Source organism: Idiotropiscis lumnitzeri, chromosome 3, assembly GCF_059441095.1.
Source record: "Idiotropiscis lumnitzeri isolate Australia: NSW breed Sydney's pygmy pipehorse chromosome 3, RoL_Ilum_1.0, whole genome shotgun sequence".
Taxonomy (NCBI): domain Eukaryota; kingdom Metazoa; phylum Chordata; class Actinopteri; order Syngnathiformes; family Syngnathidae; genus Idiotropiscis; species Idiotropiscis lumnitzeri.
This window is the reverse complement of record NC_142393.1, coordinates 17,177,090-17,195,736: the sequence shown is the minus strand read 5'-3', so window position 1 is coordinate 17,195,736 and position 18,647 is coordinate 17,177,090. Positions and strand designations below refer to the sequence as shown.

At 43.4% G+C, this 18,647-nt stretch overlaps 1 protein-coding gene across 2 annotated transcripts in view; it reads right to left on the bottom strand.

The window, feature by feature from the left end:
* The window catches only part of celsr3 (cadherin, EGF LAG seven-pass G-type receptor 3), a 66,305-nt gene extending 60,045 nt beyond the window's left edge, over positions 1–6,260 (bottom strand). For both annotated transcript variants that reach the window (XM_088290810.1, XM_088290812.1), the window contains exon 1: positions 851–6,260. In XM_088290810.1, the coding sequence (XP_088146936.1) occupies positions 851–5,942 (5,092 nt within the window). In that variant the 5' untranslated portion in view covers positions 5,943–6,260. The remainder of the gene's footprint in view (positions 1–850) is intronic.
* Positions 6,261–18,647: the final 12,387 nt, after the last annotated feature.

Below are 18,647 nucleotides of genomic sequence, written 5' to 3'. Positions count from 1 at the left end.
TCCACAACGCACACTTATTTAGTATCTGTAATGACGTCTGACATCATTTGCCTCTCTCTTAATAAATAAAGGTTTCTCACATTTCTCATTGCACATGAGACAATGGGTGAGCACATATCACTTACATAGCAAATGTGAACAATATCTATATTCCAGCAATGACAAAACTGTAGAAATCAGGAAGCCATGGAAAACCTTGCTTTAGATTTATTTTTCATTATAAAGGATGGCTGTACTCTATAGATTTCATTATAAATTATTGCAGTTATGTGAATTGTAACTACTAAACTACTAAAAGTTCATAGCCAATTACCTTTAATTAATTAAATTGCAAGTGAAATGATGTGACATTAATAAGAAAAGTTGTGGTGTTAAAATAATTTAATAAACACCTTACTCAGTCATCATTTGAAATGTCGCCATTCTTTTACAAACCACCTCATGACTGAAATACAGTAAAGTGTAAAGCGTATAAGTGAATGTTATCACCACTGATTCTAGTACAAAAAGCAAGGGAAATTAATTAGCGGGTCACATTTAAATACACACAAACACACGCGTGCACACACACGCACACACACAAAATGTTTGCAAACTCTTCATCTACATGGAAGTTGACAATAACAAATTCACCCAGTTCATAGAATTGTTCCATCTATAGCCAACAATGCAAAATTTGTTCAGACACATTCCACTGTTCAAAAGATAAGTAAAAAAAGTCTTCTAAGCTTTTCACACCCATGGTAACAAACCTGCGGAGTATTCGGTTAGCTTCATGGTATTTGTCACAGTCGACTACTACCCCTCTCATCCACACTTCCCTCCCATGTCCCCATTCATGCTCTCTTACCTGTGACAGTGATCAGCATGGGAGCCACCAGCGGCCTGTTATTATCCAGTTTACGGCTCAGTCGGATCTCCCCGCTGGTGTGATTGAGCAGCAGCAGGTGGAGCTCGTTCCCCCTGTCAATTGTGTAGTACAACCGGTCCGACACATCAGGATCGTTGGCGGGCACTCTCCCAATTATTCCGTTGGGGAAACTGTTTGAACGGTTTGACACAAAGTTGTTAAAAATAATTTGGAAGTCCTGCAGAGTGGGTTTGTTGTCGTTCTGGTCCACCAATTTGATCCGTACAGTAGCCCGGCTGACTAGAGGAGCTGAAGTGGCCTGGACTACAATGACATACTCGTTGCGGGCCTCATAGTCAAGATCGATAAGTGACGTCAATTCCCCTGAGAAGATGTCCATCTGGAATATCTCAGGAATGTTGCCCTCCACAATTTGGTACATAATTTGGGCATTGGCGCCCTCGTCTGGGTCCGTGGCGGTGATTTGGGCAACCACAGAGCCCACGGCACTGTTTTCCCTCACCAGAACCTCAAAGTCATCAGCAGGGAAGACCGGGGCATTATCATTAACGTCAAGAACCGTAACTTGGATGTGGACAGGTGTTCGTTGAGGGGGTACACCTCGGTCAACGGCATATGCTGTAAGCTCATAAAATGGCACACTCTCACGGTCCAACCGGCGAACAGTTCTCACAATGCCCGATGTCGGTTCAATGGTAAAGTCTCCATCTCCATCTTCACCGTTTTGGAAGGTGTACTGAACGCGGCCGTTGGCATGTGCATCCCGATCGGTGGCTGAGATTTGGAGAACACTGGTGAAGGGAGGAGCGTCTTCGCTCACAGTTCCCTGGTATCTGGGGCTGAGGAACTGAGGTGCATTGTCATTCACATCATTGACATTCACCTCCACATATGTCGTATCTGATTTCTGTGGTATTCCGTTGTCTTTGGCGGTAATAGCCAAAGTGTAAGTCATCTGGTCCTCATAATCAAGCTCTGCCTGCAGCGTGATAGCACCTGATGCAGAATCAATGCGAAACTGAGGGATGTTGTCCTCCAGCAAGTATGTGATGCGGGCATTTTCACCGACATCGTCGTCTGTTGCACTGATGACGACCACAGTGCTCCCAGCTGGCCGGTCCTCATTCACACTAACAGAGTAGTGTGCGCTCTGAAACACAGGCCGGTGTGTGTTGGCATCAGTGATGTTGATGTGCACCTGACAGGTGTCGTGAAGCGTGCGGTCTGAAGCAGTGACGGTTAAAACATAGCGCCGCTCTTGTTTGTAGTCCAGTGGGAGGGCTAAGGAAAGCATCCCGGCACCCCCTGCGGTGCTGATAGCAAAGCGGTTCCTAGTGTTCCCACCTGTTATCTGATAAGTCACAGCACTGTTGACGTCCCGGTCAATAGCCGTGACAGTTACCACGCTTGTTCCAACCACGGCGTCCTCATTCAGGCGGGCATAATATTCTTTTTGTAAAAACTCCGGGTGGTTATCATTAACATCCATAACTGTTATTGTGACACTCGCGGTGGCAGAAAGAGGTGGCATTCCGTAATCCCTGGCCTCTACGCCAAAGAAATAGTGTTCAACCGATTCTCTGTCAAGAATGGACTTGACGGTGACCCACCCCGTCGCGGAATTGATAATGAACGGTGTGTCCGAACTGGTGCCGGTCAATCTGTATTCCAGTCGTGCATTGTCACCAGCATCGGTATCGATGGCTTGGATGTGGAGAATAGAGCTGCCGACTGGTGAACTTTCAAGCACAGATGCTTGAAATGGCGTGGAGACAAAGATGGGTGGGTTGTCATTGACGTCTGTCACCTGTACACTTACAATGCCGGTGTTGTTGGAAAGTGGCGGTCGGCCATTGTCTTGCGCACGGACACGGAGCGTGTACTCTCGCTCGGCCTCGTAATCCAGAGGCGCCACCACCTGGATCTCCCCTGTGACACTGTCGATAGAAAACTGGCCACGGCTGTTCCCGCTGATAATGTTGTAGTGAACCGCAGCGTTACTGTCTTTGTCCTGGTCTGTGGCACTTACACGAAGGATCTCAGAATGAGGTCTCACGTCCTCCTTGACAGCTACCACATAACGCTTCTCACTGAACTGGGGCACATTGTCATTTTCATCCAACACAGTGATGAAAACTTTAACTGTGGCTGAGCGAGCACCCGGTTCCTTGCCTTGGTCACTAGCCTCTACCTGGAGTGTGTAGTGCTCATTTGTTTCTCGGTCAACAACTCCACGGGTCGTGATGAGGCCCGATCGTGGGTCAATCTCAAAAGCAGATCTCCCAACTGTGGCGGAGTCGCCGACAAAGCGGTAACGAATATTGGCATTGGACGGCGAGTCTAAATCTGTCGCTCTTAACTGAAGAATGGGGTACCCCTCCTCTACATTCTCCCTGATGGTCTCCCGGTACTCTGTCTGTTCAAAAATAGGAGAGTGATCATTGCGATCAGCAACAGTAATGGCTACCATTGTGGTGCCAGATAGACGAGGGGACCCATGGTCAGTTCCCGTGATCCGGAAATAATGCAGATCCATGTGTTCTCGATCTAAAATCTGCGTGGAGGTGATCAGGCCTGTATCGGGGTGGATGTGAAAGTAGTCAGACGAGCGGCTATTCATCAGTGGAGCCATGCTGTAGCTCACCCTGCCTGCATCCCCTGCATCGGGGTCTGAGGCAGACATGACAATAACCGAGGTCCCAGGTGGCTGGTTCTCAGCTACTTGTACTTGGTAGTTATACAGGGAAAAATGAGGATGTCTGTTCGCTGCCCGTCGAGAGCGAGACCGCGGTATCAAAACCTGGTCCGCCCTTTCTACCAGCGATGTTTTATCATCTGCCTCTATTATCAGCCTTTCCAGGCTCCTCTCCCCCCTGGAACTGTGCCTCTTCTCGGCTTCCCCCTCAGGCTCCCGCTCACCCTTGTGGCTTTCATCAGCCGAGCTCTCTTTCTTCCATCTTTCCATATCTGACTGTGTGATGGTGGCAGTGCTACTGAACCTATCCTGACCCGTCCCTCCCTCTAACGCTCTCGCCTCAGCTTGGCCTGGCTTTGTTGTCCCCTTCTCGCTCTGCCTCTTATCCTCCTCTACTCCCCACGGTCCTCTCCCTCCCATTAACTCGCCCTCCCCCACCTGTAATTTTCTTCCCCTAGCTGGGCCCTCCAGCCCGTCCCTCTCAAGCTCACCCTCCCTCCTCTCTCCTCCCTGAACCCCCATCTGCCGCCTTTCTAATGGTCTGACATCATCTAACAGCGCTTGCTCACTGGACATAGTTATTTCTGATTCACCCAAACCACGTATTGCCTTCTCCCCCTCCTCTTTTTCATTGTTGTTATTACTATTCATGTTGAATCCCCGCCAAATAAAAACTCCAACATTCAGAGGAGCTGTCCCAAGTGCTGAATCCCGCTTGTCCCATGCAAAGGGGGGCAAAATAGGTAACTCACTACCCCGAGTGGTTAGGTTTATTTGTGAAGTGAAGGGAGGATGTTTTGCTAAAATTAATTCATGCAAAAAAGGACTTAGCTTGGTTGAATGAACAGGAATCTTTGCTTGCATAGAAAATGCTGACTCAGCTGCCTCTGAAGTCGCGTTAACTTTTTCAAGAGACATAGGGAAAGGTTCAGCGAGTTCAATTTCTGCATCTTGGCCTGTTTGCAAGCTTTGATGCATTTTGTTACATGTAAAACAATGACCTTGTGTCGCTCTGATTCTGTCTCCTCTAAATGGGATGGGATTCCCCTGAGTTCTCCCTTCCCCGAGACTCATAAACTCAGCTGGCAATCCACAACACGTTCCTCGTCTCTTCAAATAGCAAAAGCCACTAGTGGAAGTTACCTTCCTCCCTACCTGGACTTCATTGCTCAGTCTCTCAGTTGTAGCTGTATCTTTTCTCACATTATCAGCCCTACATTGTCGAGTCAGTCTCACAAAAGCCAAATCATTATCCGCATAATTAGATAAGTTAATGCATTTGTTGCCTTGGCTCACCCCGCCTCCTCTTCCAGCCCCCCTCTTCCCCTTTTCTCGCCACCTAAACATTGCCGGAGCACTACATCTGTCCTCTTCCTCCCCCTCTAACCAGTCTTCCCACTGCCCCGGAACACGCTCGGTCCAGCAGCCTCCCTCAGCCCCCACCGGGACGCTGCTTGGGTCGATAACGCTGTGTCTGCCCAAATGAGAACTATTACCCGCTCTCCTCCTGACCATGCTGCCACCATCACCATCCTCATATGCCTTTTGGTGCTTATAACTTAAATGCTGGAAAATACTGAATGCGGTGGATTTTGAAATGTCACTCAATTTCAATGCTTGGATCCAAAGTGAATTGTTGCTAAAATAGGAGTGTGATTCCAATGTGTGATTAGGAGCCTCTGTCCACGTTGAATTGTATCCAAAATGAGAAAGGATGCGACAAGGCACGGGGTCCGGTGATGGTTTGTGAAGCGTGGCGGGGGCAGTGAGTCTGCTCACCTCACGAGCCCTCTCCCACACCGCTCCGCCACTCCTTCCTCCACTTCCGGATGCGTTGCGCAGGCCAAATGCTCGCACAAAGGCTGCGCCACGTTGAGTTAGGTGTGGCCGTGGCAGCGCGCACGCTCCGGTAGTCCTTTGTACTGTCCGTTTTTTACCACTCTGAACCGGCGAAGAGCTGAAAGCGGCCGAGGTGGGAGGCGGAACAACGCCCTTCTCCCACCCCCATCCAGAGCGGCTCCTGTGTGTCACACCGGGGAGGGTATAAGGAGGAGGTAGTATCGGTGGCTCATCTCCGCTCCTCCAAAACGTCCTGACTCCTTCCCGTCCCTCCTTTCGTGGCCCCGGCGTGCCTCCCGCTGCTGGTCGTTCTCCACCCCTCGGCTGTCTCCTGCTGTCCCCCGCCGGCTCCCATTCTCGCTCACAGCGCTCGCTCGCTTTACCGGCATTCCGATGACGGGGCCCCGGGGTGCCCAGGTCGGAATCCCCCGCAACATTCTCCGTCCGTGGGGTAAGGGCGAACAAAGAGCCGAGAAAGAGAAGCAGGTGAAGACCCAGAGGCGAGAGCGGGGTGAAGCCCGGCAGCCGTGTAGCCATTTAGTCTCTTCCTTTCTCGGTCTCTCTCCTCCTTTTTCCTCCTCCACCTATCTCTCCAAAGAGACCGTTTTTCCTTCTTCCCCGGTCACTTATCTCTCCTACACTCCACTTCCAGGAGCGCCGGCACCACCCGAACCCTTCCCCCAGGCTCCCCCGTCTCTTCGTCAGCCTGGAGAGTTGGCATCTACCCGCTGTGGTGCGTGATGCTGCTGGGGCTGCGTGCGTCAGGAGCTGCGCGGCGGCGGCGACAGCGGCAGCAGCAGCATCTCTCCACACCTTCACTCACATCCAACATGGCTCACGCTCTCGCTGGTTGCCTCGCTCACTCTCTCTCTCTCTCTCTCTCTCTCTCCCACACACACACACCCCTGGCGTCGGTGCACGCCTCCAGCATCCTCACACACACGTACACACACAATCAAACTCTCCTCCTCTTTCCCCTTTTCTCCCCTCCCCCCTACCGCCAGCATCTTCACCTCGTACGGATATAGCCCACCAAAACTGAGGGGACGTGTAGCCATCAGCATTAAAACGCGTTGCAACAACCCACACGTCCCTTTGATTTGAAGGTGAAATGTAAAGTAAATGTATATCATATTATTTATTATTTTAGATGACCACATTTATATTGCTCTGAAAGTTTATAAACTGTGATTTGATTATTGATTACAAACTACAGTGAACAGCTATTATTATTATTATATTGTTGGCTTTTATAACTTAAATGAGATGTCCCTCGATAATAGCAACACAATTCTTAATTTTGTTACCCGGTTTTAATTCTTCCATTGCATTTGTTTTAATGATATATCTTTCGACAATGTACTGCTGCATAAAAAGTATAGATGATCAAGTGGCAAGTTTGTGTGCGTGTGTGTGTGCACGCGCGCACTGTGCACTTGTAGGTTTTGTTTAATACGAATTTCCACATGCTCGTCATGTGCCTTGTTATATCAGGAAACCCACAGTGCAAGTTCCAGTAGGGTGACGTAACCTCCGAGATGTCAGGCAGCTCACGAGTGACGTCATCACCACTATATATTGGCCATGAATGAGAGAGAGAGAGAGAGAGATAGCGAGAGAGATAGATACAATACGCATCGTTTATAACTGTTGCTTAGCGCTTGCACAACCAATCAATTTAACATAAATTTGCGTTTTCATGGCGAAATGGATAAATTCAGTTCTTGGTTGTGTTGGGGAAAGGATTGGAAAATGAAATAACATTATGTAAATTACACAGACTGCATATTTTCTGCAGGAAATTGTTTACCATTCCTCATTCAACACTAATTTACCCTTCCGGCTGCGTGGGCAGTTCTTTTTTTCTTAATTGGACATGGGTGGGATTGTGCATGATTTCTTGCGTGGGTGATGGGAGAAGAAAACTCACAAGGCGTGGCAGCCAAGAAGATAAGCAACAGCCAAACGCGAATGAGCGTGAGACTGTCGTGCGCGTGTGCGTGCACGTGCGCATGTTATGATTGCGTGCGCGTGGTCGTAACGTGTCAAGGTTCAGTGTGTCACGTAAAACTGTGCAGCCTAATGATGAATTTTAAAATAAGGTCAAACTTTCAAATAAATGCTACAAGAGGGAAAATAATGTAACGGCCTCGTTTGGGCGACACAGTTACTGATACGCTTCACCATTTTCTTCCCACAAGCAGTAACACAATGCACATTCCCTCAGGAGCTGCTATCGGTCACGGCTCACGCCCAGTCACACAACACACAGACTGCCTGCTAAACGTAAAACGTATAAGTGCGTGGGCCGGGAGGGATAATGGCTTATGCCCGTTTCTATCCATATTGAAATAATAATATGCATCGAAGGAGAGGGTGAGAGAGACCAACAAAACGGATGTGGACCGGAGCAAATCAGTTGGCCCAACAGCACAAGCCTCAAAATCAAGATCGCAAGAGTATAATAGTCGTTATAAGAATGGAGCAGATATATATATGTATATATATATACTATTGAATATTGTGTGGGCTTCCTTTATTGTTTTCTGCAGAGCAGGTTTAGTTCTCGGAGTTCTTGTATATTTCTACGCTATTATTTTATATAATTGAATTATGGTTTTGATGCTAGTTATTGTGTGAATCTAATTTCTTCTAATTTGAAAGAGGAGTCTATGTTCAAGTTTTTAAAGCTTTATTTTGGGTAGTTTGTAGACGTTGGACCACTGTCTCCTTTTTATCCTGTGCAAGTGCTAATAGAAAATTGGCGATTATCCACAAGGATACGCTACTCCCAAAAGTATATATTTCATTTCTAAAGACGATTTAAATGCACAAAAGATAATGTTCTCCTCTCTCGGCCTTGCAATGCCTGCAGCCTTTCACTTTCGCCAACAGGATTTGTTGTCATTTTTTCCCAGTGTGAATGCAACAGCTTTGCACGCCTCGGTCACACAGTGTGATTACAGTGGAATGTAGGTTACTTGGCACTGGCTGGTGCCCTTAATAGGATTTGGAATGGTTGTGTGTCGGGGGAACACGTCGGAGGATGTCTAGTCAAGTTGTGAGACGAGGAAGCATGTGCTGTAAAACACAGAGTGACAGTGTTGTTGTCTTTACACATGCACACGAATATTCGAGCCGAGATTGGTTGGTTGGTTGGTTGATCCTTTTATTTTGAACGAATACAGAAATGAATGAAAAATCAACATCCCATACTGAAACATCGTGCATTGTCGGTCTGAAAAGGAAAGACAAAAATGGAAGAAGGCAAAATTTCAAGTGCAGAGGAAGCTATCTTTTATCAATATTGCCACCCAAGGTGGGCAAGGTCAGAGGGCAAATTCTCCCTCTTTCTTCCTTTGCCATCATTTAATGTCACACTCGAGGTCATTTCACCAAGATTGGCAGTTGCTATGGTGCACTGCATGGTGCAGAATTCTTTGAAGTGAGTCGTAGGTGTTTCTTAGTTCCAAAACTTCCATCAATACATTTTATGAAGCGCTTGTCCTCGTTCGGGTCACATCACAGCTGACTTTGGGTGTTGGACTGGTTACAATACGAGGCAAATTTGGACAAACAACCCTTCCGAAACCACGTTGCAACAGGCAGAACAAGCAAACTCCAAAAATGAAAGCCGGAGCCAAGATTCAAACGCCAAACCTCCAAGCGTGATGCAGACGTGCTAACCACGAAATCCCAGAAACTTACATGAAAAATTAAAAAATGAACACACGTACGGTCTTGGTTTTAGTCAATGTAATAAATTAGTAATTACGGTTCCCCATTATTGGCGTCCTCATTAATTGTCAGACAAGCTCAGTGAGACTTAGGCAAAGAGTTCAGTATAATTTCTATGTCACCAGAACTCATTCAAAAATTAAAAAAACATGAAAAGGCTTACTTTCACAGAGGAAAACAATCTGTATGTGCAGTGACGTTCTAATTTCAAAACTAATTTTCCCTTGGAAATAACGTAACAGAAATGAATCCATTCATATATACGAAAGGGTGGAATTACCAATGTGGAGTCAACAGTTTTGACTGGGTTATGTCGTTTGAAAATATTTCAGTCATTGGAATGTTGAAGGAAATCTTTTCTATGTGGATTTATAATGATGGTATATATTTGTTAAGTATGTATTAGTTAATATTATCTCTATGTTGTGGTTCATCATCAATATTACTATTATAGTATTACATTCATCATTGATGAGGAATAGACATCAATTGGGGAAAAATGGCAAAGGGGACGGGATTCAATAAATCTAGACTTCTTCCCACTCCCTTTTGAGCATGGAAAACTTTGTTGGGTGCACTTTGGCTATTTTGGCTTGTTGTTGTTGTTTTCTTTTAAATATTTTATTGTTATTGTAATTATTAGTATTATTACAATTTTCTTCTCAGTGTTCAAAATAAACATTCATTCATTCAAAATCATAATCAGTATTTGTATTAGCTATGTTGTGCTGAGCGGACAAACTCCTTGTTGCATAAAGTTTAATTCCCAGTTCGATGGTGGCCATCATTGAGCTTTACATCGTATCGTTACCTCTTTGGTAGTACACTGTTTCATAAAAAAATTAATAAATAAATAAAATAAAAAAACTAAAAAAAAACAGGATGTTGGCATCCCAAGCAAGACACTTTTCTCTGTCAAACGGAGAAATATTTTGAAAACTATTCTAGACAAAAATTCCAGTCACTCTGTAATAAAGGATCATCATTTCTTCCATTAAAAAAGTATCTGCATGCTTCATGATACAGAAATTGAAAAGCTTAATTCATCTTGCCCTTGAAAGTCTTAACCTTTGGTTCATTATGGAGAAAATATTCCATCACCAGAGAACATTTCTGCCATGAGGTAATTTTACTGCAACTGTGGAATATAGACATTTAATTAATTGGAGAGGTAACTATCGGTAATTTAAAAAAAGAAAAGAAAAAGAAAATATGGAAATGCAAGAGACACGCATTCTGCTTTAAAATCTTTCCAGAGAATTTAGTAGGAAACTGCCAAAAAATGTAAGCGCACGATTAAGTAAAAATTGCACTTGGTATTTCTCTCTCTCGCCGTTTTTAATGAATTAATTTTTTTAAATATAAAAAGTTGTAACTAGCTTGAATTAAAATCTGTGAGTTTTTGACAATGAGAAATCCCTCCAAAAACATTTTGGCCTGAGAATAATAACAATAAAGGAAATGAAGCGATGGCCAGGTCCTTAAAATAAAGTTTTTGGACATTCTGCTTTTTCCCCATTGGACAGTGAAATCATCCAAAATGCTTCGTGAGAACAGGTTCATTTAAATTATTCAATGACACACAAAGTGTTTATGACACAGAGTAAATGTTTCATGTCGATCTTAATTTCCACTCTGAGAACCTGGTCAGGATAACAAGTAGGAGACTCTAAAAGGAGGTGCTGAGTGACAGCATTGAGACTATGTTGTGCCCCTTCGAGCCATTTATAATGGATCAGAGAGACTCCGCGGACTACAAACACTAAACGAAAGTGACTGACTGACAGTCAGGAGAAGTCCCCGTGGGGCTTGGATTGTAGGAGACGGGAGAAGGGGGCGGAGACAAAGAACAGAAAATGAGACAAAAGTTAACTTCAAAATGGATACTTCGCATTCATTTATCGCCATAGATAATCTGACTATCAAGACCTTTCTCATATTTTTTCCACTGTTGTTTTCTCCTACTTTATTATTTCAAAGGAGGAATCAACATTTTCATTCTAAAATCTTATCATGAATTATGAACTTCAGTTCAGCGAGCAAACTATTTTATGATTGTGAGTGACGGTCATAATCTAAAGAGAAAATCTTATTCTAGTCTAGTCGAGGTTATGTGGTGCAGCTGTATCCCGTCTGCCGCCTGCCGCTGATCCGATCAGCGGCAGTCGGCACTGCAATCATTTATTGGTGCACTTTTGAAAAGAAGAGATTATTAATCTGGAAACTTTTCATCTCTTAATGACTGGTGATCTGACAAGAATAGTAGTCGTATAATATGTATAATAGTACACCCAGAATATCTCAAGGCTTTAGATGACGTGGTTCGGTCATTGTTAACACATCTGTCTCTTCTACGTTGCATGGGAGTCTGGGACAAGAAGCGTACATGGATTTTAAGCGGGGCAGGGGATCGTGAAGGCATGGTGACACAGAGAGAGAAGGCCTCTGGCTCCAATGATAAAAATATTTCCATTCAGTTAACTCAGTATTATTTACTTAAAAAATAAATTGCATAGTTTTTAAAGCCAAATTCAAATATCAGCTGTACATCTTCAGCACATCATCTCAGAACAAAACACGTTGCTCAAGTTAGCACTGGGCCTTGCAAACCAACACTGCTGGAGTGTGGTGCTTATAACTAAATGATAAGTTTCGAGAATTGTTTTCAAGAACAATTCCTGTAAAAATAACTCCATTTAGAGGATCAAATGATCAAAGTCATCTATTAAAAGAGTCTTTGATTTAAAATACACTTCATATTTGTTCATTTTACATTAATTACAAGATATTATTGAGGTAAATTCCCATTAAAAGCTTCACAAAAAAATAGTAGTAGAAAAAAAATAATGAATTTTTTGCGATTATTTAAAAAAAAAATGAATCCCTTGACAGCACTAGTATTGACACATTCCGTGGTCTTTGTCATAATGCTCATAATTTAATTTATGAGACCAAGATGTAACTAAAGATTCATCAACAGTATCTTGACACTGGCTGGCTTCAAAGAGGATGTTGCCCAAAGGAAGCGGCTGCTGAGCAGATGGTGTTGCAGAATGTCATCAGCAGGTTACAACAGAGATGCAAAGAAATTGCAAGATTCAACCACATATGGAAGCGGATAAACTTTGACATTATTATGGATAAAATGTCCGTTGTCAATTTTACATTCAGATCGTTGTTAGAAAACAGCGAATTGCAAAAAGTTCTGAAACACGGAACATGAAATGGAACAGTTGGACATGTGTATTCACCTTTTGAGAAGGTTAACATTTTGATTCCTCTGTAATCTGTTACAGTGCATTTTAGATTCATCCTCAAATTTAACCCAATTTCAAGACAAGCATCCCTTTTTCTGAGTATCAATAGTGATGTGTAGTGACAGAACAATTAAAAAGCTCTTCAGATAAATAATAAGTACAAATTAATAACCTATTGTACGGTGGTGTGATGTAAGATTATTCCAATGTAAAATAAAATGCCTCATCCTAATAAATCTCAAGGACACGACAAACTTTGTTGAAATTGGTGACTGCACCTCGGACCAAATTTTTATGAGCTGAGGGGTTCCCCAGGGGTCAATCCTGGGACCCCTATTGTTCAATTTGTACATGCTTCCTTTAGACCAGCTAATATTCACCTATAAAGTGACCTATCACAGTTGTAAAGACAACACTCACATCTAACTGTAATTCAGGGCAGATGAACATGGGCTTGGAGATAGATTTACTCTGTCAACAGAAAGAAAATAGTTTGTGGATCTAGAACAATTTCCTTTCAGCTAAACTCAGAAAAAACTGAAATCATTATCTGAGACCCACAGACACAAAGAGAAACTGATAGTCACCTTGAGTCACTCCCTGTAAGGGATCACGCCATTCCTGATGTGCAATGTGGGTTTCAAACCTGATCACGGACCTGCTCCACACCTCTTCAAGGGTGTTAAAGGTTGTCCGAGAATTTCATACTGGTCCACATTTGCTTCGCTGACTTAGAAAGACATTCAACCGGGTCCCTCTAGGTATTCTGTGGGGGTTGCTCTAAGAATATCGGTTCCAGAGTTCGGTGCTACGGACCATTGGGTCCCTGTACAATCAGAGTAGGAACTTGTTTTTCATTGCCTGCTGCAGATCAAACTTGTTCTCAGTGGACATTGGACTCCACTACAGCTGCCCATAGTCATTAAATCTGAGCAGAAGTTCTAAGATCAGCAAAACCCACAGAGGGTGTCCAATTCAGATGGAGTCCTGATCTGCCGCCTTCAGCGTTTACTAGTGAGGGTTGAGGATCAGAATAAAAAAATCAAAGCAATAGCATCTAAACCTGACAGTAAGAGACTCATCCAAGTGCTCAGTGGCAAAAGGATGAATTGCCAATTTTGGAATGGAAGAGTAGTTCTACCTCAAGTGGAGATGTTCATTTTAGGATTCATGTGTGAGAGAAGAACAGATTGACAGCGTCCCAGAACTCGGGCTGATTGTGGTAGAATTAGCTGACCCCACGCAAAAGCAGTTGCGTCATCGTAGCTGTCAGTCTCTATGGAAATTGAGGGAATTGAATCCAAGGGCCCTCCAGTCACAGGTCGCTTTTATTTTCAATCGCTGTAGCCAAAGGGGCTGCTGATTGATTGAAGAAAAGACAGTAGTGGATGCTTTTTTTTTTAGGTAAAGGATGCGCTCAGTGCACATGCACGTGCGTGTGCGTGTGTGCCTTTGTGAGCGAGTGCATGCATGTAAGTGTAGGTGTGCACGTGCGCGTCTACTCATATGGACTTGTACACTGAGAAAATCAATAACTGGCTGACTCTTGATACAGGAAGTCTCCTTGTTGTCTTGAGCCTCGCAGGCATGGGCCTGTGTGTGTTCTGTCAGTGTTGGTCTCCATGGTAACAGAGAAAGAGCAAGAGTATGTGTGTGCGGGTGCGTACGTGAGTGTTTAGGGGGCGCACTGGATCTGGCGGATGATGGCCACTGCTGTGCGTGTGAATGCGTGTTAAAGTTAGATAGAAAGATAGAAGATGAGTCACTGATAATGTAGTGGTACACTCAACTTGTATGCGGGCAGCGTGACATTGTTTCCTACTCAGTGGCGGTGTCTGTATGTGCCCCCGTGACCGGCTGGTGACCAGTTCAGGGTATAGTCTGCCTTTTAATCCAAAATCAACTGGGATTAGCCGACAGCACCCACCCATAGAAGAAGAATACGAAGGGTGTGAGGAAGATGCCCGAGCAAAAAGCACCCCCCCCACACACACACACACACATCCTCTTATGTCTTCATAAAGTGCCCCTGTGCATGCATATAGTAACCCCCTCTAATTGCCCCTCTGTTGCACGATCCCGCAAGGTGGCGGGTGGGGCTTTACGGGAGGGCCTGAATGATGGGGGGGGGGATGTGAAGGCACAAACTGCCACAGGCTGCCTGTAACCCTGATACCCCCCTCTTGACACCCACCCCGAAAAGCCTTCGGGAGATGGTGAGCGGCAGGCCAGCAGGTGGTCATTGGCTTGCTGCTCATCTGTCCACTTTTAAGCGATGCATATTCAAACACACTGTGTGTGTGCGTGTGTGTGTCAGACACCCCTCCCTTTCCATTCAGAGGAGCAGTCAATGACAGAAGAACCACTTGCTAGGAAAAGCCCACCCGCACCCACCCCTCCCAACCTCGACTCCTCTCTCCATGCAGCCACTCAGTGTGAGGGCGACATATGGCGTCAGCAGGAGGACGGCGCGTGCCGAGATAGTCTAAATTGGAAGCGTGTGAATAAAGAGCCTTGGCTTCACCTCGAAAGAATGATGGAGGGGAAAGACGTGAAGTTAGGAAGTCGAACGAACTGTTTAATCTATGAAGTGTTCACCTGACGGATGGAGTTCTTTCAGTATGTCACTCCTTTTTTTGGATCTCCTCTTCATCCATTTGGATTAGTTCCTTTTAGGTTATTGCTTTAGTATGATAGAAAAAAAAACCTTAAAGGATGCAATTTTATGTTCTTGTTTGTCTCATTTAAACGAACATTGTGGATTCTCTAAGGTGGACCACAATATAATGTCAACCTTTTTTGTGTTCCCATCAGAAATAAGGAATAAAACTGTTTCAAGGTTGTGCTGCAAAACAAACACTGAAATTGAGATCTCATGAGCTACTTTAAATTTGGGTTTATCGCAGCAATATTTACTTTCTTGCCTATTTCTGCTCTTTTTTTTTTTGCCTGGTGTTCCGTTTCAGGAAAAGCTTAGAAAAATCTCAGTCAAGGGAGCATTGAGCCTTTATATGATGGAACATATATGTAACACTTCCCTCGCTTTTCCATCCCTCCAAATTGTGTCTTTTCATCATCTCTGCTTTTTTTTTTTTTTTTTAAACACAGTGACACCCTCTTTGTTCACCATGTCCCTCTCTGACTCCCTCCCTCCCTTTCGCTCATTACTACTGGCGTCCAATTGGCTCACAGTGTAACAGCTTCGCCTGAGATGATGTCATTAATTATTTGGGAGATTTGAGATTATGTGATTAAACTTGCCCTGTAGAACATGTCAATGAGTAGTTCCGTGCTTTTCCTTGTGGTCTCTTGATTAGAATTAGATTGGAGGGCGTGCCTGCAAACAGAATTAAACGGAATCATGTCTTCCAAATATCTTTCTAATGCAAAAGTGAATACGTTTTACTTTGTTTCTTAGTAAATTGACTCCTGGATTAGCCCGCATGAAAAATATTTATATTTATAGTTAGTTGTTCTTACTTTTGTCATCATTTGGTATTTTAAAATTGTATTTAACATTTCACTGACTAATGCATGGGTATAAATGGGAGGTTGCAAATTAAAAAAAAAAAGTTATTTTTATAAAAACTCAAGTATAAATGAACTGACAGAAATACGTGATTAAAACGATTTATGAACACAAGAGCATCCCTGGCCCCATTTTGTGCGTCTAATCTGATAAGCGGGAAACCACCGTGCCCAAGGAAAAACAACCAATCAGAGACAGAAGGCGTGATTGCCCCATAATTACTGGCCCACTGTTGCAGCCTTGCAAAAAAATAAAATAAAATAAAACATCAAACCGATAAAATTATGTTTTAGTGACACTCCATTATAAACAACAATTTTAATACTTCTTTGAAGTAACAAGGTAACAAACAAGTTAGCATAAGGCCACCGGGTTGTGCAAGGGAGCACAAATGATTGACACCTCGCAAGTTACACCCTCAGTAACTGATTGGTTACTTTTCCTTGGACGTGGTGGTTTCATGAGTATCTTGTGTAAGTTGGCGAATGTAAAATATTTTTATTGTTGGCTGAAAATCGGTGCCAAAATTGCAATATTTCTTCTCCATTTACAGAAATACTTTTTTTTAACCATATATTGTCTAGAAAATGGACTTTTGTTGTGTACTCAAACACATGGTTGTCACAATTTCCATTACTTATGACTTCAAATTGATTATGTGAAAAAATAGTAAAAGGAAAAAAAACTAATTGCAAGGATAATCATGTAACATGCAAAGTCTACTCTAAAAGGCCCAGCAGAAATTCAAAACCGAATTTGGTTTTTTTTTCCAATGCAAGGCAGATGTACTAACCACATGCCCCACCAGGCCACCCACACCCACTCTGGCTTAATCAAATGTACATTTGCGCTGGAAGGAATTGTTTGAAAAGTCAACCAGCATCCTGGAACAGATTTGTGTTTGCCTTTTTAACTACATGAAGAAATTAGTTAATATAACTTTCAGTCACGAAGCCGGACTTCATATTAGAATTTTTTTTTTTTTTTAAAGCTGGGAATTGCACCTGTAATCATAAAGATAAAAGCAAGCAGGAGATAAAGATGGCAGCGCCAACAGAGACTGGTGGTTGTCATCCAGCAGACACACAACGTGCTCCAAAGTCAACACACCCAGAATTGACTGCTTTAAATGAAGGGGAAGGGCGGGGAGGAGGACAGAGCGCTTTATAGGCCAGATGTGTGTCGTCTTTTACTCAACCGCTGACCTAAATCACAGAATAAAAAGAGCGAGAGGTTGAAAAAGCCCGAGTGCGAAAGGGGGACGATGGGGTGAGCAGATCAACTCCGGGGGAAGAATAAGAGCAGCATGGGAGGGAGAGAGCAAGTTTGAAACGAGACTGAAGAAAGCAGAACAAACGTTGGTTGGCTTTGGGCAAAAAGGGAGTGGATGATATTAGTGGAGCAGAAATTATGCAGCTATCGAGTTATAAATATCTGAGCTTGTTAGCCTCTTTTGCATTTTCACTGAAAATTCAAATACACAAACATTATTGTCCTATTTCAAAGTACGTGTGGGAATTTCACTGTAGCTATTCAAGCGAGGATAATATTGTAAAAGTTTATAACAAGACTTCACAGTATATTAATTAACCAATAAGTCACAGTGAAGTGATTGAAAGCCAAACTATCCACAATGAACTCCATGTAACTAAAGAAAATAATTTATGAACGCCAACTTGAACACAAATCCAGCTAATTGTTTTTTTTTTTTAAATATTTGTCTTAAAGTTTCCAGAATAACAATCTTCACATAATTATTTTTTTTCATCAACAATAAATATTAGATTCACCATCAAGTAAAAATTATTCAATACGAGCAATGTGGCTCCATCTTTAACTATCACACGTGGAGCCAAATGTTTAAGCAGACATTTTCAATTCACCATTCGGATGATCAAAAACATGTTTTGAGACTGATTCAGCAACGCCTCTGCTGATTGCTGCCATGAGGTGTTTTCAGTGATTTAAAACATATATATAATAATAAATCGAAATCAAGTCTGGTATTTGATGACATTCGAGACGAGATCCAGTTGAAATGTCTCTCTCTCACAATTTGGACTGGTGTCAAACTGCATTCATGTTCAAAAAGCACATCTTTGTTTGAAGCGAGCCGCGGCTGTCACACAGTCTGTCTGGTTGGCACCGCACAAATCTGAAGTCACGCACACTCACAGGAATTGGATCAATATGGAGTCCAGCAGGAGGAAAATGGTCGTATTATAACAGTTCAATATTTCATTTGTAGTACATTAAATGGAGTAATGTTACCCCCAAAAGAATATCTATGAGTATATATATCTATAATTTCAGTCAGAATTCAAGGACAGAACAACACGGGTCAATGTGTGTTTTAACGTTACTACTGTGTTGGATTAAAACCTCATTGTCACAGTAAGGCCTTGTGACCTTCAGCTTTCTTGGGAATGAAGCACACGCGATTAATGCAAACTTCAGCCTATCAAAGCACTTCAAGCAGTCAGCTAAAGTACTGTGCAATTCAAGCCAAGCGCAAGCTTGACAAGGTAATTGGAGTTAATCCCAGCAGTCGCTCTGTGGCGTACGAGACCTCTGAACGTAATCGCTGAAATAGTGAACACGGCCTTGAGACGTGCTTTAAGCGCTCAACATTAGGAACGCTCCCAACTTGTATTCCTTATGGATATCGGCAGACAGCAAAGCGTTTTACCGCATTTCCATTCCAGCCCGATGCCACTT